The 23,603-nt window shown below is 41.5% G+C and overlaps 2 protein-coding genes across 4 annotated transcripts in view; one reads left to right on the forward strand and one right to left on the reverse strand.

The window, feature by feature from the left end:
- Positions 1–23,603, reverse strand: part of Sns (sticks and stones) — a 283,648-nt gene that overhangs the window by 255,550 nt on the left and 4,495 nt on the right. The window lies entirely within an intron of this gene.
- On the forward strand, positions 17,731–19,979 carry LOC139778383 (uncharacterized). Of its 2 annotated transcripts, none has more exons than XM_071716285.1 (4): positions 17,731–18,163; positions 18,288–18,427; positions 18,517–19,078; positions 19,154–19,979. In XM_071716285.1, exons 1-4 carry the CDS (start codon positions 17,949–17,951, stop codon positions 19,551–19,553), a joined length of 1,317 nt encoding a protein of 438 aa, XP_071572386.1. In that variant the 5' UTR covers positions 17,731–17,948; the 3' UTR covers positions 19,554–19,979. The 2 variants fall into 2 exon arrangements, with proteins under 2 accessions (XP_071572386.1, XP_071572387.1); XM_071716286.1 differs by having other exon boundaries at positions 18,072–18,159.

Raw genomic sequence — 23,603 nt, forward strand, 5'->3', positions numbered from 1 at the left:
CTCGAATGGCCGACCTGCCGGCAGTCGCCATCCGTTAACGTCGGATTGCGTTAAGAATCCGACGTAATCGTCCTCGTTAGCTGCGGTACGCGAATGAAGCTACCTAATGTCTCCTTCTGTGTGAAACGATTCCGTGAATTAAGAAGAATTTATAAATGTCTACTCTTCATATGCTACGAATTAAACTTTAATCAAGATATCCTACTTTCAGGAATTAAAATCGATGAGACACTTTTTAAAACATCAATTATAAACGACTAAGCCAAATACGTGAGATTTTATAATTAGATCAGGCAATATTGGCGAAGCATGTTCGTTTTCGTAGTGCGAGCATACAGCAGTTACTGTTAAAATATTCCTCGCGAAAGGACGGAATTTATGTACCTAATACCCCTCGAATGCGCGACACTACTATCGATCTCGCTCTATCCCGGTAACTGTAAATCATCGGGCCCGGCCGCCTCAAAGCGCCTAATTAGCAGTAGAGGCAATTGAGCCAAGGGCCGTTTGTTATGTGAGCACCCGGCAAATGTACGGCAAGTACGCACTGTTCATATAGAAATGCGCGCGCGCGCCCGTGTTTTTTCGTCCGATTAAATGAAGATACAAACGTACGCCGAGAGCGGCGAGTCCGGGAAAATCCAATTGATTGTAAGCTTGTATATGACGCAAAATAAAAAAAAACGCTTCTTCGCTGAAATTACTTTCCAGATTGAAATTCGGGTTTGTTTGAAAGTGAATACGAAAGTTTAACATACGATGGCAAATATCCGGTTACGCGAGGCAAATATAAATGTAATATACTCCGGGTCCAGTCATATCTCGATTTACTTACGTACGTTTTTCCCGTTCTTTTTCGGGCGACGTGGGTACGTGCTCACAAATTAGAAAAAAAAATTTACGAAACGTTCATTAAAAATGTATGCTTCTGTTAATGTTGGAAGACTGTTTTATATATTTATCGGAAAGAAAAATACGAGTCAAAGGGAACCTTGTGATTTTTCAAGTTAAATATAGATTTATGAAAACGTAGAAAATTGGAAAATTCGTATGACATTACTCTTTGATTTTAAAATCGGAGATGACATTATACATACATATTAATTCACGAAATACAATATTCGCCGGATACAAAATAAAAACATTTGTAGCTTTGTTTAACTCTTTCCATCTGCAAACTTTCTACATTTAAATCGAAATGAGATCACGAAAACACTGCGAGAGACATGAGAGAAACATTGCTAATTTTTTCAATTACATTTATCCCGTTTTCTCATGGGAGAATTATTTATCGTTAGAGTGAAATCATGGATATAAAAGTAACATTTCATACGCAAAGGGCGTATTTGTAACGTAAAACATTGGCACAAGTTCTACAAAATAAAATTATCTACAGGGGGAGATTGTTTTGCCTCTCTCAAAGGTAATTACTTATGTATTTTCGCATCGCGCTATCGATTACCCGAACACCTCACCTGAAACGTAACACAACGTTCTCAATGTCCCGTGGAGAATTTAGGCACATCGTGATGGCCCAGCAGTTCGCTTCTATCGATAATATGACGAGACAGAGACGTGTCTTCCGATCCTCTCCACGGGTTGCAAGACACCCGGCCTCGTTAGTAAATACGGATGAAGTTTGCCGGCCACGGTTCGTGACGCTATTACGGAATTCATCGTCTGTCGCACGCGCGCGTCTGTTCGCATAACCCTTCCGGCAGCCCGATAACTACTCTTGCTTTCACCCTAACCGACGCCTGTATTCGCCGCCACCGGGATGACACCGGAAAGTTATAGGTTAATGGTTGTCGCGCGGTATTATTCCGTCCCGAATAAACTTATCGTTGCGCTAATCAAGCTCGCGACGCGCTGGAGCCAGCAGCGATAAATACGATCTGTCCATCGTCGAGCAAATAATTGTGCTGAGAGATTTCGATTTGAGATAAGATTTTTACTTTTACAGAATATTTGGCAAACTTATCTTTTTTAAATAATTCACTGTGCCCTGTAAAACAGGAAAAAGAAATGTTCATACGAATATGTGTGTCTGACAACGAAACTTCTGACTTATCCTATTCCACTCATATTTTTCGGTAGTAAAAGTCAATTTGCAGCCAAAAATTATAATACACTAAATTGACGCGGCTTGCCGCACAAATATCAATATATTAGGATGTAACGCATTCTTAAATTATTATATTAATGTTAAAAGAAATAAAGTTATTTAATTGAATAGATAAATTAGTTATTTTTCATGATAAAATGGTTTCATGATGTGATTATATAAGTATGCAAATACGTGCGAGATTAAAATATAATTTCAATTTTAGAAAAATATAGGAAATATAAGTCGCGTTGTAATAATTATTAGTATCTCCTACCATTAAATATAAATAAGTAAGGATAAAAACACGAAGCTTTTTACAAGACTGTAAAAACAGAAGAGCAGTAGATACGGAATCAACAGTCGCATCGCAAAATCTATAAGAAAACAAAAAATTTAGTGACGCAAAAATAACAGACGCAAAGATCGTGGAGAACAATAAATGAAGATACTTTAGATAGTATCGTGTAAAAAAAAAATACACGAGGCAAAGAAACAATTCTTACGTTATTTGAAAATATTTTCATGTAAAAATCTATTTTTGAGGCCACAAATGGGAACATTGTTACATTAATTTTAGCACTCTAATTTAGAAGATCAGAAGTTATTAAAAAAATATTTTTTTTTAAATAACTTCTATATACACATAAATCCAAAATATTTTCGTCATTATTATGAAACAAATATAGCTCTGAAAATACCTCAAATGTTTCAAAAATTTTAAAAATGTAAAAATACAACTTGTATATCAACGTTAATGAACAATGCACGCATCTGCCTCGTTGATTTTACTACAATCGCTACACGATGTAAACACATTATTGTTGACATTTTGTGTCGCTTCTATAGCTTTAACCTAGCTCCTCTTATCGTTATCGTTTAACGCGCAAATTGGTAAAAGCAGCCACACCCGTTGCCTCCACTTAAAGGGTTAAATCGACGTGTATTAAACATAGTTACATAGCAGTTTCGTGCCGACGGATGAAATCCGCATATGCGATCGATGCGTGTACGCGAAAAATATTCATACAACGTAAACGTTGACGAACGAGGTAACGGCTTGTTACGCATTGCCGCATTGCCTCGGTGCACTAGGGATGGTATCACGTATATGGCGAGCCGACTGAATATATTTCGATCCTTTGCGCGAATATATTCCAAAAAAATACCATTATTTCAACCAGTTATTTCAGAAAGAGATGTTTTTAATGGAATCTTTTATGTAAAAGTTCTATTGCAAACGTCAATATTTCACAGCAATAATAATAATTAATAGAATAATTAATAGAATGTCCCTTTATGCAATTGTATTAATTTAATAAAATATAGATCTTTGAGTAAAATGTCTTTTTTTTATTCAATAATTCCTTATATATAAGCGAATTGGAAGCTTAATAAATAATATGAATTATTTAATAAAAAATTTACTGATATGATTTATAATTACAGTTGTAGTTAATGCTGAGCTGATTAAATGGAGAAACGAGGGCATTACTTAAAAATTACAATTCTTGAAATATTAGATACTTTGATTTATTTGTAACAAATCTACAGAGAGAGTGGATAAATTAATTTTATCATGTAAAAAGGCCAACTAAAAATACGAGCAAATGAAGATGTTGGTTTCAAATAAAATTTAGTTTATCAACGATATTAATACTATCGTTTTTATACGTTCAATTTGATTTGAAACCAACATCCTTGCATCTTTATTTTTGACCGTTGACCTTCTTACATAGCTTAGCTCATAACGAACGTACGACTTAGCTATTAATTTTAATTTTATCATTTTATAAAATTTTTTGCCACTTATTCTTACTTTATTTGACCTAATTATTTTCTCGTCTGCTCAATCTCTTAGATCAAATAAAATAACAATTTTCAAAGATATCCCGACGAAGTCGACGACGTCGATATCGAATTGACTCGCATTCACGAGTGCATATTGGGCTCGATTCCGTTTCTACACGCAACACCCCGGCCGAGCTCGCTTCGCGTAGCTCGCGGAAAAACTACGCGAGGCCGAGCGTAACGACTGATGCATATTTATTAGGTCCACCTGCTGCTATCACGACAGCGACCGCGTTTTAACCTTTGTAACCGCTTTTCATGCTTCTGCAGAGAACGAGAAAGTGAGAAAGAGAGGAGAGGGAGAGGGATAAACGCCATTTCATACGTGGGTTGTAGCTACGCGTCGATCGACATCGTTAAATCCGCGTACGTGTCGATCGACTGATATCCCCGCGTCGTGATACCTCTGCACTTAAATCACCCAAACGGCACGGATTCTTTCTCGTAAAATCGCAAAATAAATGGCCACGTAGCGCGTTATGTCGCGTTATCAATCGTCCCGAAATTAAGACTTACTGATCCTGTAGAACCGCGGATGTACACGTTGTCCACGATTCGATAAATAACGATTTAAGTATCGAACATAAAGAACCAGTATCGCAATAAAGCTGTCTCATTTTTCTGCACAAGCATAAGGTGCGGAACTAGATATAAAGATGTCATTTTCTGAACATTATCTTTTCTTGTAGTTATTCCATTACAACTGCGAAAAACAATTAGCAAGAAAAAAAAGAGGAACATCCGTCTCGCAAGCTATACGATAGAAAACAATAAAACGACGTAATAATAGATAATTCGATAAATGATGTATTCTGATATGATAGTACTATTTTATATTTATTTATAAGCTATATATCGGGTTCATAATTATATAGATTTATTTATTTACAATTCTCGACATATATTATAAATTAGAAAATTAACCGGTTATTACCACATTTCGAAAGTAATTTGCAGAGCTTATCTTACGCCTGCTTTTCATAAAGAAACTTGACCGTGTTGTACATTACAATCTAATTTAAATTTATCGCAAATTTATCGCAAGAGAAGCTAACAAAATGGTCGTATCACGTTGCCGGCGACGACGTATCGTGTTGACGACGTTAACTGCAGCAGCTTTATGGTTAAATAATTTTCAGATGCAAAATGGAAGGCGGAAGAAATAAACGACAAATCCGAGAGGTAAAATCGCGTTAAGGTGCGCATATGAAAAGTAGGTGTTCGAGGCGGCAGCGGCAGGTTGCAGCAGCGCGGCGCGGGAACGTCGCGCACGCCCTTTGCACTCGCCCTATTTAATTATGTTTCACTTGACGGGGTATAGCAGCAATAAGTCCGCCGTCGCCGGTACTTTGCGGTAACGGGCGCACGTGCACCGCGCCCGGACTTAATTGCGTTTACAACTGTCCTCGTCCAGCTTTCGCTACGTACGGCGGTGTCGGGCGACTTGCTTCTCAGAAGCGACGAGAGGAGAGGAGAGGAGACGACACGAGACGAGACGAGAGTAGACGAGACGAGACGACGAGGCGAGTTGAGATGAGACGAGACGGAACACGGAACGAGACGAGACGCGAAACGCGCAGTGGCGACTGGCATCCGCATCTGCATAATATTTATTCGCAAAATCGACGCCCTCGTTTCTACTCCACATTAACCCGCGAGTAATTCGACGCAGAATGCCCCTGTACTTCGTTAAATCTACAACGTTTCGCAGTAATTTAAGGTATTAAGTCTGCAAAACGATCAACACGCAACAGAAGTTTTAACTGATGTGTGTACTAACTCATTGTAATCGTTTCCTCTTGCGTTATTGCTCAATATATTACGATGGCTCAATGTATTACGATGTGTTACGTTTATCAATTATTTTGATATAAACGTCAAAATCTTCTATAGATCTACGATGAAACGCGACACATTCAGAAGTTCGAGTATGTTTTACTGCCACTCAGCCAGACGCGCCAAGTTCTTGATTCGGTGTCAGGAACTGAACGAGCTATATGTTACAGCGATGTCATAATAAAATAATCAATCAAATTAAATAGAAATATCTTACACAATAAATCTTTCTTTTTTTTTTAAGTAGTAATCAGTGAAGTATTTGACGATTTTATTTTATATTACCTCGGTTTTTAACAGTTATGCAGTTTCTTCTTGGAAATATATATAGAACTTTATTTAGTATTAGTAAATAGTAATTAATTTATATTAGTGATAGTAACATTATACGTACTACTATATTAATTAGAATATAATAGGGACGTGTGTGTGTGTGTTGTAACAAATCATATAATTTAATTTTAATAGATAATTTAATAATTTAGTAATACCTAACATCGACGTTATTCAAAAATAAATATGAGGTTATCAATAAGGAGAGTTTCCGAATAAAACTGCAGTACTTGAAAAATTTAAACTCCGCAGATAGAAATGGTCGATCGAAATAGTTGACGATTGATACGATCGAGTAATTTTAATTTGCAATATTTAACGAATATTATAACAATATATATTGTGTACAGCCACAAAAACTTTGAATTATTTTATATTTTAATTGAATATCCATGTAATTGTTCTGTTATATCCTCCCACGTATACACTCATGCAAGTGATGCATGTGCAGCGAATGTGTTAATGGATACCGTTAAGAACATAGTCATCAATAAATCCCCATCCATAGGCCATTAGCTTCGCGAATTAAACCTATTTTGCAGCCTGTTGAGGTCAAAAACACACGATGAATATCTCATATTCCCTCTCGCCTATTATCGATATTATTACAAGGCAATTCGATTTCTCTTTATTGTGAGAAATCGACGATAGACTTAAAAATTATTTGTCGAACGATATCGCAAGATCACGAGTGCGACTTTTAGAATTGTTCTTTGTTACCTTCTTCATTTTTAGATAACTCGCCAGATCGGGGCCAATGACGTAACGTTACAAAATTACCTTTACTTATTCCGTCAAAGGCCAAACTGCCTCGTAAAGCCCGGGACAAAATTCGGGCGAGCAGGAGAAGGACCTCAGAGAAATCTCGAACGTACGCGAGAGACGAGAGACGAGAGAGAGAGAGAGAGAGAGAGAGAGAGAGAGAGAGAAAGAGAGAGGAGAGAGCACCGCTACGCCCTGGGGCACAGACCGCGGATCCTGGGATCGATCTCTCCCCATAGTCGCGCGTGACGTCATGGCCGACCCACTCTCGTGACACCGACCCAAGCGCCACGCTGTACCGCATCCCCTGATGGGCGCGGAAGAGTCAGGTAGCACACGTAGGGCTGATAGATACGGTAGCACCAGTGAACGACCGCTCATCAGTGAATGACCACTGAGTCTCCGTGTTGAGACTGCGCGAACTAATGTAATTATATGTCGGCAAAGAGATGTGGACACGAGACCTGAAGGTTATTAATTATATGTTACATGGTTACGTACACACATTATTAAGTAGGAGTAAAGAAACAAATAATTTATCCGAGCCAGTGGGTATTCAGTTTTCAATAGCTGGCGACTTATTGACATACCAGGATTGATATGTGCATTATTCTTACGTATATAATTCTTTTATATTGTTTTCTTCTGTTAGAGAGAGGAAACGAAATGTGAATAGTATCATCTTTCAGTCGTATAATGCGGTGATCACTTAGCGAAGATATTGAGGTCTCTGAGAATTTTCTATAACTGGTTACTCAGTGCATTTATATCTATCGTATCCACCCCGGACTGGGGACGTCACAGATTCTGACAGCGTCAGTATTCCCCTCGAGCTGACCCTCCTTTACGCGCCGTGAACGCCGAGATGAAAGTCTCAGGAATACAGTTATCTCGAAGGAATCTCAAGAGCTCGAGACACCGTCCCCGAAGTCTGATACATATATGTCTCGAGTTGATTCGTGAAGAATCGAGGGGACTAGAGATAATTATATCGAAACGCGTCACAATTTTACCACCAACGATATAATCATAAATGTCAGTCCTTTGCCTTATTACGCGGATAATATCTAAATAATTTAGATAGATTTAAATAATTTAAACGTAGAGCGATTTCGTAAAGCGATAGAGGCAATTTCTTTCAGATTTGTGACATAACACTATAATTAAAGACTTCGATAGAATTAATTCAAGTGGGTACCATCCTTGTAGATTAACCAAAAGAAATAAAACTAAAGATGCAATAAAACTAAAGATGTAAAATAAAGATGTAAAAGTCTCGGAGCGTTATATAAGTAGGTACATTTTATGGCCCATTAACGGAACAAACATGAAAAAGTATAAAGCAAGCTCCATAAATAACTTTTTTAAACATCAACGCTACACGGGTTTTTATGCTGCGAGCCGTAAAAGTAAAATCTCCTGGCGAACCAGAGTTCCCACAGAAGAGCTGCCGTGCTATATCTCCAAATGTTTCCATCCCTCGAAAACTAGGGTTATTATTAATAACGCCGAAAATATACGATTCACTTCGTAGAGCGGGAGTGCTTATATCCTTCGATGGAGAGTAAGACGTCAGAACGTGTTCGTTTGGCCGACGGTTATGCGTTTCGAAAATGCAGTCACTCGAGACTGCAGCAGCGGATATATTCCGTGCTGAACGTTCTCTCGTGCGCTCTCTCTCTCTCTCTCTCTCTCTCTCTCTCTTCCTTCGTGGAACGGAACGTACGAGGGAGATTTCGGAATGCACCCCGGTGGCGCTGAACATCCAATTTTCCACGTCCTCCACTGCAACCGAAACTGCTCTAGTGCTCTCCTCACGCGGATAAATTCGCGGAAAAAGGCACATGCAACCGCCTGCCAAGCTCCCCGGAGTGACGGCCGGTAATACAGTTTTCACGAGAATAAATCTTTTTTCTGACGGATTATTCTCCGACGCTCTTTTATCCCCCTTGTCTTCTCCGCCCCGCAGTCATAGTTTCAGGCTGCGATAGACGTCACTCCACCGTGAGCATCGCGAGCTCGGGAAGAAAACGCGAGTATGACAATCGGAGCATCCTTCGAGACGTTAAGCCGCTCCATAAAACGTTGGCGTTATGAGAAGCTGCGCTTCACGAGAAACACGCTCTTATAACATCTCTTCGAATAATCATTATATATCACGTTAAAGCGACGCGATTCCTTTACGAAAGTATGCTTCGGTTTTTGCGGAAACGCTCGCGATTCGTCAAGTCACAGCAGTCACAGTAAATTTGCGGAAACGTGGGAAATTTGTGTCACTCTGTCTTTTTAAAGTCGGATATGAGACACTGCGGAAACGGTATGTTAGCATAAATTTCGCGCATAAAAGACGATTTAACAACAGCGAGACAGAGAGAAAAGAGAGAGAAATACTAATGTAACGATCCTTTGGGATGTGATCTAAAAGCAACCGGGTGTGATATTCGACACACTTATTCAGACGACGCGACGGGTTGTCTCGCCGCTTTTCCAGCCGACTCGCGATCTTGATTTGCACCGCGCGGAGATTAGGCGTGACACGCGAAACCTCGTTCGTTCTCGTTACTCTGTCGCGGCAATTCCCGTCCGCAAGAAGTTTCCCCGGGAGATCGCTAACTTTCCCGTCTTATCGTGATAAGTGTCGTGAACAATGCCGCACGTAACCGCCGTAGAGTCATCCTCCAGTTTCCCTCTCCCTTTCTCTACGGGTGGGTGGTAGTGGCAGTGTCTCTGCGGCAAAATTGCACGAACACGTATAGTGTCTCGCTTCCGCCAATAAGGATGGTACGGGAAATAATTTTGGTACCGGTAAAACGGAATGTTAATTCGGTTCACGTCCCACTGACCGTGCTCAACGGACTCGTGACCGCAACTTGCGCGCAACATTACACTGTCCGTTGTATCTGTACGAGCCCGCGCACACGTTTTCTGCCAAGTTTCCAAGTGTCGACCGAGTTTGCCCACTTACCTCGCTTCTGCCCTGCGTTACCTGTGTATTGAAATGGCGTTTCGCCAAGTCCGGTGAAAAATGTGAACGAGGAACAAAAGGTGTGCGACTTGGACGATTCCGCGAGGGAACAATCGTTCCTCTTGTTTTTCTTTTTCCCTTTTAAATTCCGCGAAATATCGAATAACCGTAATAAACTGCATATATAGCGATTGTTAATTTTCCAAGGAATATTATTCGCTTGTAATTCGCGTGTGGAATTTGTAATAATTATACACAAAGCGCGGCACGTTTTATTGATTATTTTATTGGAATAAAATGTCTTCCCAACTCGCTGTGTGTTAACCAAATAATCGTGTCTAATTACAAGTGGAATCTGTGTTCGTTGTACGGTATCTCGAATCCTTCCCGAGCTGTTTCCTCGTTACGTTTCTCGCGTTTATAGAGTTTTATTTCACGCGGCCGGGTCTGATATCCGATAGGAATAACCATCAGAAATATATCTGCATACATTTTCGACTTCGTATCCCCCTCGGCAAATATCATTATCTCCCATCCGATATTTCCCGCTCCCAGTTTTCACCGCGTCCCGCGAGAGACACGGGCCCGACAGAACGAAACGGCGAGAAGAAATAACCTTGCGCGTTTCGGATCTTCCGATAAGTAAATGAACTTCCAATGCACGTACACGCCGACGCGCGCGGTACGCGTAATTCATTTCACCTGCCCGCCGTATGCGCCCCATAACATCGGTCATCAGGGATCAGTGGTGATTTGTTACATCCGGAAGGGTAACGAGGCGAACGTGTATGCGGCGCGTATACGTGCACGCGCGTACGCAACACATCGGCGGCTGCCAGGCTGGTGGGACGCGTCATTAATTCAGAGAATTAAATGTCGCTGTAAATGACGAAGATAATTAAATACGAGGCAGCCAGCGCGCGCGAAACGAGATGGAATTAAAAAGTCGTAGTTCGCGCACGAGCTATACGAGCTAGATGAGACGAGAAGACAGACGCGAAACAAGAGCTGATAGATTGCTGTGCTACAGGGTGGCCATCAATTCGCGCACATGCTCCGCACGCGCGCTCCACGCGAGAGATCCTCCGCCGACCCGAACAGGCATCAATTTCATCTCAACGAAAATATCGAAGCGTCAATAGTCTTTGAATTACGAGCCGATCGAAAATGAAGAGCTTTTCACGGAGCGGTCGAATAATGCAATAAAATCATATATTTCACGGTTCAATTCGATCCAACGTTTAGTTCGAACGAAATTTCAATTCGTCGCGGAAGCACCGAGATATTCGAGATGAAATCGCGAAAACAAACAAGAATTTGGAGAACATTTCGGGGAAACAAAATTGTAAAAAAACGCACGCGCAATTTGTATAGTGTTCGTGGCGGACGGAGAGTGGAATATATATCGTATTCACGAGCCGATGAAAGGCCGAGGGAAAATTGATAAACTGCCGGAAGAGGGAATCGGAATTGTTGCTGAAAGGGGAAAAGGAAGTGTGACAGTGGGACTATAATATAGGGGCGGCGGCCGCGATCGCCGAGGACAGCGGCGAGGCGAGTCGCGCGTCGAAGATAAGAAAATAGGGGGATGGGCGCAGTCGATTCACGGCGGAATTACAGCAATTGGCAGATATGCGTTATTACGCGGGAGCGGAGAAAAGGGGGGCCCCGGCCGGAGACGCGTTTACAACGTCCGTTTCACGCGCGGAGCTAATTAGTTTCAGCGGTATCTTCAATGACAGGCGACATGCGCCGGCGCAATAATAGCAAATTAGTTTTAGTTGGCTCTTTAACGGCATGCGACACTATCTGTCTGCAATTATGAGATTCATCTACCCAATGTCGAGAGATGTTTTATCGACCTGTCTGTTTTGATTATCGACTCTCTTACAAATTATAAGCATAAAGAAGAGAGAGATTAAGAAAATAAAAAAATAAATTAAAACAAATTATTTAGTATTTAATCCGTGAGGATTTATGCATTTGTTGATTAAAAAATTAAAAAATATGTCAAAGAGAGAGCTCATTTTTAAATAATATTATCTAAGAGAGACCGGGGAAAAAGTCTGTTCCCTCTTCCAATAAATTAAATAATCGTGATAATAGCGTACTTTTTACGTGTCGAAATTCGTCAACTTGGGGTTAAGTTTTTCTTCACCAAAATTTAATTTCCGCGTTAAATACTTCAACGATTAAAGCTTCAATTAAATTTCTATGGAAATCGCGCTTAAATCATTTCAGTGATTTAAAAAAAGATAACGTTTTATTGGCGATAATTAAATTATCGATGTAATTACTAACGCTTCGGTTGAATAAACTGGAGTATTTATCGTTCAAAAGATTGCGTATACCGGTTGTGTCTTATTACCATACATGCGCAACCGAACATTCACCAAGAACGCCATACGCTCCGCGGCACTTGTGAACATGCACGAAGAAACACGGCACCTGATCGAGGCGGAAGATGCTGGCAGCCTCTGCGCGAGTCTGTAATACCGTCCGAAAAGCGAACGCAGTCGCGCAAATATCAATTAGCGATTGCTACGCATCGACGAGCCAACGTTAATTAGCAGTCTCCGACGACGGTGTTGTCTAACGTCCTGCGGGATTGCCCCTGGCAATATTCCAGCGGATGTGGAAAAGGAAGAGCGTCCGAAAGCTTTGCTTGGAAAATTCCCCCCCGTTCCATCGGCTGCCGCCGACTTCAATCCCGTTCGGCAGCCACCACTACTAACCATCTCGCTAATTTCAAAACCGCCCCGGACAGTAACCGCGTTTTTAATCGAATCTCTCCCGACGTCTCGCCCCCTCCCCTGCCGCCCCCCCCCCGCCTCACTTGATGCATACAGATCGTACGGCTCCCGCGATCCCGCTCGTTTTCCCCATTCTTTCCATCCCGAGGATCCTTGTCGAAACGTTTAATCATTCCACTAATCACATCTTTTTTCCCCATTCCCGGGAATCTCCCTCTTCTTCCCCAGCGAGATACGAAAGCACCGCTAACCCATTAAAGCTCGTAATTCTCGAAGATTTTTTGTCGCGTGACTGCGTCCTCGAGTCCCCGGCTCGAAGGACGTACCAAATCGATATGTATACAGTGTCCTGAAATCACTGGGTACTACAGAATACACTGGTAAAAAATTGGTAGTCGTTTTAAGAGAGACAGCGATAAAATTTATTCAACCGTTAAGGGATCAAGGGATTTGCCGAATTAAATCTCCTGCCCGTAGCGGTTGCTCTAAACTGGGCTTTACCTCGATAAGAATTTAATGCGAGTTATTATTGTAATTATTAAGATATTTAATGTTATAAAAGTTAAAAACGTACAAGCGAGTCACGAGTTTCGTGAAACCTAGTTAAAAAGTAGCGCACCTCAAGCTCGGCATATTAACGCAAATACGAACACGTTTAAGACGTATTACGATATATATTCGAGATTATGATAGCTTAAAATTAATAATAGAATCACAATAGGCACCGTAACATTCTATATCGATTTTTTCATCAACGTTTATACGTTACGACAAAACTTGAGCCGTTTTTGGAGCTTCTTCGGCAATCGATGTTTGAACGCGGGTTGATTTCAAACGAAATCAAGACTAGATCAAACAATCTATCTCGCTGTGTTAGCATGACAAACTTACAATTAGATATAAGATTAGATTTCGAGAAGTCAAAAGATTTATTATTTCTACTCCCTGTTGCCAAGGGCTCAAGGGAAATCTCTGACATATTTTTTGTTCTTCGCGAGTATAAAAAAACTCCGGAACTTTCTTGCGTGAGGCAGTCATCAGTCAGTCATCGGTCAGTCATTACTTTCGGTCACGAGCAGTCTAAACTATGGTGAACAAAAATGTAACTCTAAACGAATTCGAACCGGGACACTCTCGCCATTCGGTCTACCTCTAAATTCTAAACCTCACGTAAATTTGTTGTTTTGTTTATCCCTTTGTACACATTTCGGCTGTTAAATAAAGTGACAGTTAAATAGAGTTACGCTTGCATCTTTGCATCTTGTCGGTACGTTGTTCCCACATCTTCCTCACGCGCCGCGCGAACAATTACACAAATATTATACTTGTATATTTCGTCGCGCCTTATGTTTACAATTTCCATCTTATTATAAGTTATTATTACAGATTTTATTGCATATAAATTTATTATTTCCATTTTAATGAAATTCGCGTAAAAGGAAACTTGAGTTTATTTCCTGGCGAGACGAAAACCGTGGGGTGCTCGCCGAGGGGCTACGTGGATTTTTCGCGAAAAACGAAAACCGGGAAGGGGGAACTTGCGGAAGAGATGGTTTTAGGAGGCCGAAGAAAAGGGCGAGACAGAATCGACGAGAGAGCCGAGCGATCGGCGTCGTTCGCCGCGGCGCGGCGCATGGTATGGAGATACGATAAAACGTACTTTCTATACGCATCGCCCCCATTTCCATAAATATGCAAAGACGGTAACCGCGGCTGGCGATATAGGAACATTTACCGTATTTCATCGCCACTATATCCCGAGGAAGCGATCCGCGACGCGATCCTCTCCGACACCCGGTACACGCTTCTAAACACGCGCGATTTGACAAGATCCCGGATTTATGAGAGTACGTCGTTTCAGATCCAAAAAACCGTTGTTATTAAGTTAATTCCAACACGGTGTCCCAGGTGCGGCGAATTTTCCTTGAATAACAAATCCGAGAAAAATCGTGGCAAACATCGAGATAATCTATGTACCAAGTATCGATCAATTAATAAATTAATGACTAAATTTGTAGTACGATTGAATGTAGGCCAATTGGTTTGCCGTACTTGCAATTTATAAGCGTACACTACGAATCACATGGGGAAAAGCTGTGTTATTTCAGTGACGTGTACGAAGGTTGAATTTATCGTTCTTGCAATTTTTGAATACAAATAACTGATTGCGACAAAATACTAATAATAAAACAGAATTGGCGATGACGGTGGGTTTTTCGATGCGATAGCCCGAGGAACGCGAAACAGGAATCATTTATCCGTACGCATTCGGAATTTAGAAGGAGTGAACGGTAACTCCAAACTATCCTCTGCACGTATATAATAAAAGATATAATAAATATATCCTACATATATATATATATATATATATAGAAAAACTTCCGGCCTGTCAGTCTCGCTCGGCAATGTTTCCGACGGTACGAGTAGTAATTCCCGAAAATATATCCCACGATCTACGTTCGCGCGAAATTCACAATATGCGTGTACGCATTAACGAATTTATTGTAGCTTCATGAAAGGTTTGTTGCACTTAACGGGAATACAGAAGGCGCTCCGCGTCGGCTTCGACGATTTTTCCGTTCGCGAGCTGTCCGAATTTGACGATACAATTTTAACTCTTTGGAAAACAACACGGCACATTCAAAAGCCACCATCGTTCCATCCGCGCGCTGTTGTTCTTTTGTCTTCTTTTTTTTATATTTATTTTTCATACCGCATTCTGTACGTGCAACATAAACTGTTTAATTTTTGTTTCAAATCACCGCGCGTACAGTTATCTATACTATATATTTCGGCCTCGATTTCGGCAGATCGACTTGCTAACTTATGAAAAAAAGCTTCATTCTACGCGTATGGATTTACCCGAATTTTCACGAAATAACGTTAAAATCTAATAGAACAAAATCGACATGAATGCCGTCCAATTAAAATGTTTATATATGTATTAAATACACTTCATTGTGCAATATAGAAATCAACCAATAATTTTTATTTTTTAAATGTAGAAGCTTTCAGTTTTTATTACGTAACGACGCAGTAATAAACAGCAAATGTCGAAGTCGAGGAGAATTCAATATTTTAATACAGCATCGATTTATATAAAATAAAACATTATATTTTAAATGAGAGTACGTTGTTAGACGTTGACGAACGTTCATTTTCAGATCAGTAATTATGAAAAAAAAAATTTTTTCACGTCAGCCAGAAGTGCATCAAAACTTGCCGCGCGAGTGTGGAGATCATTTTCGCGCGTCTAAAACGCGTTGAAATCTCAACTCGACGAAATGACACCGGTTGCAATCCCTTAATCGCAATCCAAGCTCGAGCAGCTGGCGTGTGGATCCTTTCCGCACACCTATCTGCACACATACACACGTAATACACGTGCAGTGACACGCGTGTCGACTCGACGCTCGTCGCAACTGAGACGAGAGCGAGCAGAATGGAAGCATAGCGCGCGGTTTACGCGGTATCGCCTGCAATCTGTCCACTTGTCCCTCTCTCTCTCTCTCTCTCCTCAGTTTCCTACGTATTACGACACGAGGAACAAAGACATTTGGCGTGCGGCGGCACGGCGAGTGCTGCTGCGATTCCATTTGCCCTAGCTATTCGTGCGCGTGATCTCGAGAGGCTCGAGGAACGGAATAAGGAGAACGCAGCAGACTGCCGCGCGAGGCGAGAGAGAGAGAGAGAGAGAGACAGAGAGGAACGGGGAGGGAAACCGTGAAGAAAGCGAGGAAACTCGCAAAGGCACCGACGAGGACGAGGACGACGACGCTCTCGCCGGCGCCGGCAGCAACCGGCGACGAGTTCGTGAAAAACGAGCGCGAACGAGCGGAGTGGATACACTCGAGGGCGATATAGCCACCGCGACGAGGTAGATATACGACTTGGAACACTCCGATACATACATACGCCCCGCGCGAAGTGTAGTACACGGCGAGAAATAAAGTCCAAGTTATTATATATCGCTTATACCGCGCTTATTACTAGCGCCACGTTCCACGTGGGAAAGTAACGCCGACTACACCGAGACTCGCGTTTTGTATTATTATTTTATATCGCGACGAGACGAGAGAGGGGGGGAAAAAAGAACGAGAGCGTCTGACGGTCGCCCGACAGGTATTCTAAAAAGCCTGATATTAATTTTAGCTATTTCCACGAGCGATTTAAAGTCGATCTTTCCTTAACGAAGGCGCCGAGATAGTCGTAATTTTCCAGTTACGAGCGAATGAAGTAAAAGTAAATAATAATCAATTATCATAAATTGATTAATGCTCCGGATGTCCCCTACAATTTAACTTGGTTAAACGTGTTTTACGGAGAAATATATTCCCAGACAATATACCGGTTATGGTTACGAAACGGCAGATCCGTGCTCGATCTTTGTCATCAATCCTAACGTCGTGTTGCACCGGCAAGCACCGCCGGCGGAACACGAGCTTAACATGCGCGCGCGCGCAGTCGACGTCAATTTGCCGCAACGTAACTGATGAAATCAGCTGCCAAACCGCCGGCATGCCGCTAACATTCCGCCCGCTCTGCATTATCAGTTTATTAAGAAACGCAGCTAAGCGATCGCAATTACTGGAGTTTTGCAGCTACCGCTCTCGGTCGGAAATTTCCCCGGCCGAAAAGGAGGGCCGAACGAGGAAGCACCGTTGCTCGTCGATCGATCCCTCATCAGCTACTCGAGAGTTCAAGTTCGTAATTATGCGATATTCCGGACCGGAGGGGAAGGAGGGGCACGCGTTCCCGTCGAAGATCGCGAATCGCGACCGAGTCCGCAGTTGAGCCATCGAGAGAGAAAAAGCGATTCCCGCTCTGCTTCTTTTCTCTTTTTTTCCCATTTTTTGACGAAATCTCCTCCCCGTTGTTGCCCGTGGTTACGTCTGCTTTGTCCCATCTCTCATATCCCGATCCTTCGCATATAATCTCGTATCGCGGCTGCACTACAATCGACCCTGGCCAGGATCCAAGGGGGAGGTTTTCCGAGTCCTTACACAGCGCGCGCCGACCCCGATGTTTTGAGGATTCTCGCTCGTCGACAGAGTTCCTACGTGCGCGCGAGGTTTCGTGCCCGGATATGCCGATATGATCGCAGGATGGGAAACCTTATTATGGCCGTATCACACTAGCGGTTCGCGTTGGCGTTGCCGTTGCGTTTGCCGTTGCGATTGCTGTTGAACCAATCACACTGCGTCGTTGCGATTGCGATTGCTGCCGCCGTTCTGCGCTTTCCTGCGCTGCAAGGAACGTTTTGAGAACGTGTCACGAGTTTTCGAGAAGGCCTCGACTGTGTTTGTTTTCCCAACTACAGCAGACGAAATTATAACCTTCCGAAATGGTCCCTACCAGAAGATTGCAGTATTATTATTATCTCCATCGCAGGAAGAAAATATGTTCAATTGCTCTCTACATCATTATCTTAGAACTTTGGCTTCGCATACCTAATCGAAAGTTATGGATTCACCATTGGATTGGGAGGAGAGGACTACAGGGTGCACATAATAATCTCTTTCTTGAACTTCGAACGGAAGATCTAGGAAGATATCGTAAGTAGGTATTAAATACTTCTGAAGAGCTAATTATTTTATGAAGATGTTCTTTACTATAGTTAAAAAATGATAATTAGGTTAGTCGGTCTTTATGAAGCATATTTATATCCACTGATCTCTTTCAGGTGCCTTCGAATGACTCCTGAAATGTTTGACTGGCTTGTGAGTAAAGTTTCTCCACTTATAAAAAAACAAGACACTCATTTGCGACTAAGCATTCCTCCTGATGAAAGGCTAGCCGTGACATTACGGCACCTTGCAACTGGTATGTTATTACTCTCTTCAGATTATGGAAGGTTATGAGCAACAGCAAAATCATGCGCTCGTATAATAAAAATTAATTTTGATTTTTAGGTGAAACCCAAGAATCGTTATCTTTGCTCTTTCGAATCGGTCAAAGTACCATTTCAGGAATTATTAAAGAGACATGTAAAGCTTTATACATTGTCTTAAAGGACACATACCTCAGATTCCCATCAACAGAGGAGGAATGGAAAGCTGTGGCTGCTGAATATAGCGATAGATGGAACTTCAGCAATTGTATAGGAGCAATAGACGGGAAACATGTTGTAATTTCCCCACCATTACAGTCAGGCTCTTTGTATTACAACTATAAGGATTCTTTTAGCATTGTCCTTCTTGCTGTTGTGGATCCTCAACTGCGCATCATCTATGCAGATGTGGGCACTAATGGGCGCATATCAGATAAAGGTGTGTGGAACAAATGCTCACTGAAGCGGCATTTAGAGGAAAATACAATAAATGTTCCCCCACCAGCACCTCTTCCTTGTATACAAAAACCATTTCCATTTGTTATTGTGGGTGACGAGGGATTTATGTTAACTAAAAGAATATTAATCCCATACCCCAAAGAACAACTCCGAGGCAAGAAAGATCGGCGAATATTCAACTATAGGTAAGCTTGGTGTCAGAACTCTGTAATGTGAATAAACTGAATGGAGCTATTTAGTAATTGTATCTTTACTTTCAGGTTGTCTCGAGCAAGGCGTTGCGCAGAAAATGCCTTTGGAGTTATGGCAAACAGATTTCAAATTTTTCGTTCTCCAATGCGCTACGATCCAGATGATGCACGTGACATAGTCATGGCTATTTTGTGTTTACATAATTTGTTACGCAGTGACACTATTGGGCGTGCACTGTATACTCCTCCTGTCATGGTAGACCATGAAGATGAGGTTATTGGACGGATTAGACCTGGAGAGTGGCGTCAAGAACCTGCCCCTCAAGGATTTTTACCCCTTGGTAATCTTGGAGGAAATCGTCATGCCAATGACGCATTAACTTTAAGAGACGAATGGTGTGCTTACTTCAGTGGTGTAGGAGCAGTGCCTTGGCAGGACCGAATGATTAGCGCTCAAGATAGAAACTGATTATTGTCATTAATTCAGATTTTCTACTTCTGAAGATGTAATAGCCTGTACGTAACCAAAGTCATTATTTTTGGAAATATAACTGAAGTAATATATACTAAATAAGATATTGTTGTTATTGATTACTGTCAAACTTTACATATAACTGAGTGAATATATTGTGACAAGGCAACAGACACTTGAGAAGTCAATACATACTTTTCAATCATCTTTTTATTACAACTACATATATTTATATGTATACATACATTTATATCACAAATACATATTTTTGTACTTTTTATTACATTATTTAATAATTTCAATACTGATGCACCAACTAAAAAATATTTCTTAAAACTGAAGCATTAAGACCTATTAAATATCACAGTCCTATATCCCGTGGATATAGGACAAAATAAACTAAACACAAATGATTAAAAAAAACTGCATAAAGTAAAACTAGAATTTATAGCATTAGAAATCTTAGTAACATATGAGAGTGACCTTCAAGAGCAAAACTTGAAATAAAAAAAAATGTTATACCTTTTAAAATTAAGAAAATAAAGAGTCATTTTATATTTGGCCTTAGATACAGTAGCTGCAATCAGTACTTTGTTAAAACCCCAAGTATCTCGTTTTCACACTGTTTACGAGTCTCCTCTGCTTTTATATTGCGGAGCCTGGCAGCAATAATGAACAAAAAGCTTCAGGAGCATCTACTTCTGAATTGAGGGATGGTACTGGTTCAGATGCAATTTTTTCTATAGCTTTCACAGCGCCCTCAAGGAGCGTCGCTGATGTCTTCTTACCAGAACCTCTTTTATTAAAAAAATGATCTTCCTCACATGGACGTTTTGCTGTTGTCCCATTGTTGATGGGTGCTGAGGCTGGTCTGGGTGGTGGTGTCGGGACGGATAATGGTGATATTATGATCCCAGCAGGATCAGAGCTTGGGCCAGGTGAAACCAGTAGAGGTCCATCACAGGAACTGCCAAGGCTCTCATTAGAGTTAGTGGCATTTGACGTATCTTCGGGCAGCATCATAAATTTCTAATAAATAAGAAATGAAAAGAATTATATTTTGGAAACTGCACATCTGAAATGAAGATAAATTGGTGACCTGTACTTGTACTCACCTGAACATTTTCATCGTAATAAATGCTGTGGAAAGCTAAATCAGTATCGCTGCAGATAGCAGACAGGGGTGGACTTGGTAAATTTGATTTAGATTCTGCCTGAGCGCAAGTCTTCATCAAAAACAATAGGCGTTTGTAAAGATACCAAGTAGGCTTGAATCCGTCATCAGCACCATTTCCACTGTTCTTGTTTTTGCATTCCTTGACTTTTGCCAAGTTTTCATAAAAGTCTCCTTCATATTTTTCCAGCGCTTTGCAACAATTTCAGCTGTAAATAAAAACTTCATACATCAATAATGATCAACACAATGAAGAGAACATAACCCCACTTTTCAATCCCACTTATTGTCATTGTTCTGAGCTGAGCATAGTGACACATGGTAGTGAAATTGATAACTTTCCTTTTTTTCAACAATTGCAATAAATTTTTATAAAAACTTACCGGTAATTGATGGAATTTTGAGGGCATCGGCAACTTCTGCCCATGCCGCCGGTTTTAAATCGGCACGTTTATAAATTGAGGAGGTGACATCCCACAAAACAGGACGAGTTTCAATCTCCTGGATCATTTTCATTTCCACGTCAGTTGACAGAGACTTCATTTTGGGAGGCATGATCGCTTCTTGTTAATGTGGTCATGTGAGCTGAACAGGCTCTGTGATTGGTCGTCGTTGGCGTTGAGAAAAATAGACGGGTGGCTTTTCTGGAGCCGTCAGCCGCCAATGCCAACCGCTACTCTCTGATTGGTCAAGACGCAGCAACTAACGCCAACGCCAACGGCAACGCCAACGCGAACCGCTAGTGTGATACGGTCCGCCACTTTCTGATTGGTCGAGACGCAACAGCTAACGCCAACACCAACAGCAACTCCAACGCGAACCGCTAGTGTGATCGCAGGATGGGAAACCTTATTACAAGAGGCTCGCGATTGCGTCCCCTGCTAAAACACCGAGGGGTTAATTGCCGGAATATTGAACGTCAGACGGAGGCGGGAAGGGTTAAATATAAGCAAACACAGACTTGTGATTAAACGTTCGCTGATCAAAGGGTTGCCGGATTTCGGATTTATTCACGATTTTTATTCGCATAAAAATATGCGTGTCAGTGAATCGCGTGTCGATCGGTACTTTAGCTTCGTATAAATTTTGTTTACGGCAAATACGCCGCTCAACGTCGAACTTCCATCCATTTACGTGACCGCGCAATAATTAACTGATATATATATATACGGATATCTCGATAACGCGATTCCCGAGTCGCAATTTACGTTATGAATGACATGTAATTTTCGACATGTAAAATCCGAGGGGCTGTAACCCATAAATCTCGTCGTGTGCGTATCTTCGTCGTGGGGAAAAGCGCGCGCGAGTCGCTCAAGTATAATAGTTTCTTTGGCTTATCCACCCCGCGGTCGTTGCGCTAGTTTAATAAAACAAGTTTGCGAGGCAGCACCTTAGTGCTCGAAGAAAAGTAATACGAGATTACCGAGGATATATATGGAATGCAAATGGAGCGATATATTACCACGGAAGTTCCTGCACGATATATCGCGATATCGCATCGCGTAAACACGCGCGGGAAAGACTGTATAGCGAAAATATATCAATAATAAAATCGCTCTCGCTCTCTAAGTAACACATTCGCTCTGCCCTCGACGATATTTTAATCTAGCATTCAATTATCGAACTGTTTGATTTTCGAAATTGAAACATTTTCGCAAATTAAAAACTTGGAAGCTTTACACATGTACGAGCGCGCGCGCGCGCGTGCGCGCGCGTGGTGCGCGTGTGTGTGCGTTACGTGGCAGGCTACCGAAACTAGGTCGAATACAACTCCAGTTTTCAAAGGCCATTTTTTCGCGGAATACGTCACATTTTCAGCGAGAGAAAAGCACAGTAATTATTTTTAATAAGTGTCCATTAACGAAAAAGGGCTGAATAAATATACGACGACGTATAATGAGGAGTGAAAATAAGGTATATTTGTTTAACGGGTCCATCTTTGAGGTCTGTATCGTAAAAACTGTGCCCGCCGGGTCTTCCTCGACCACTATTGGCGTATCAAAGGTTAATGAAACGAACCTTTTTAACGGTTTTAAGTTAATTAATGGCGATTTCTTGTTAATGAGAAACGTACATTAATGGCGATTGCTCGTTAATGGGAAACGTACATTAATAAATTAAAGGGCATTATAGATACACAGCATTGATCAATGAGAATTTGAGAAAGTTTTGGAGCGAGCGGAATACGTTAATCGCGTAATATATCCATTAAAAAACAATCGTTCCAATTACGAAGAATACGAATTGCGTGCCGCGTGCGGAGTTTTCCTTCGACCCGTTTCAACCCCTTTCCCCGTTGTTGTATAGCGTGCCGCGCGGCATGGCGGTCAATTACAAAAAGATTATATCATTATGCAATAAACGGGGATATAGAAATGATTAAATGGGAAACATACGCAGATCGGCGGCACGAGAACGAGAGAGGAATGAAAATATCGCGGAGCTTTTTTACGAACCGATAAAAGTATAATGACGCAAATAGTACACATCGCTAGGGAGCAACGCAAAAAGCGCCGGGCGCGTAATATTGGGAATTTTTCGCAATACGTCCAGCATCGCGAAATTGGATTCCATTCACAATTAAATCAGCGCGCGAAATAGGATAATAGAATATCGCGGGGTGTAACGCCGCCATCCGTTCCGTAGATCGCTTCTTTTTGCAATAAGTTTCAGAGTTCGCGTAGTTTAACAGACAAACACATTACAATATCGATCTCGCGCGCGCGCTCGCGCTCCCGTAGTTATTTTCGCGTTATTCCTTTTCGGCGGGCGGCGCGGCAGCGCGGGAGAAACGCGCACGAGGCCGGATCGCGCGCGAAAACCGGGCCCCGTCTCGTAACGGCACTTTAAAATTAAATCATGTTTTATAA

This window comes from Temnothorax nylanderi, unplaced genomic scaffold (assembly GCF_030848795.1).
Source record: "Temnothorax nylanderi isolate EJ_2023f unplaced genomic scaffold, tnyl_v1.0 TNYL_tig0181_pilon, whole genome shotgun sequence".
Classification (NCBI taxonomy): domain Eukaryota; kingdom Metazoa; phylum Arthropoda; class Insecta; order Hymenoptera; family Formicidae; genus Temnothorax; species Temnothorax nylanderi.

Coding starts and splice junctions, on each gene's coding strand:
- LOC139778383 (XM_071716285.1), top strand. CDS start 17,949: ATGGTCCCTACCAGAAGATTGCAGTATTATTATTATCTCCATCGCAGG. Junction 18,164..18,287: donor GATCTAGGAAGATATCGTAA/GTAGGTATTAAA, acceptor GATCTCTTTCAG/GTGCCTTCGAATGACTCCTG. Junction 18,428..18,516: donor ATTACGGCACCTTGCAACTG/GTATGTTATTAC, acceptor TTTGATTTTTAG/GTGAAACCCAAGAATCGTTA.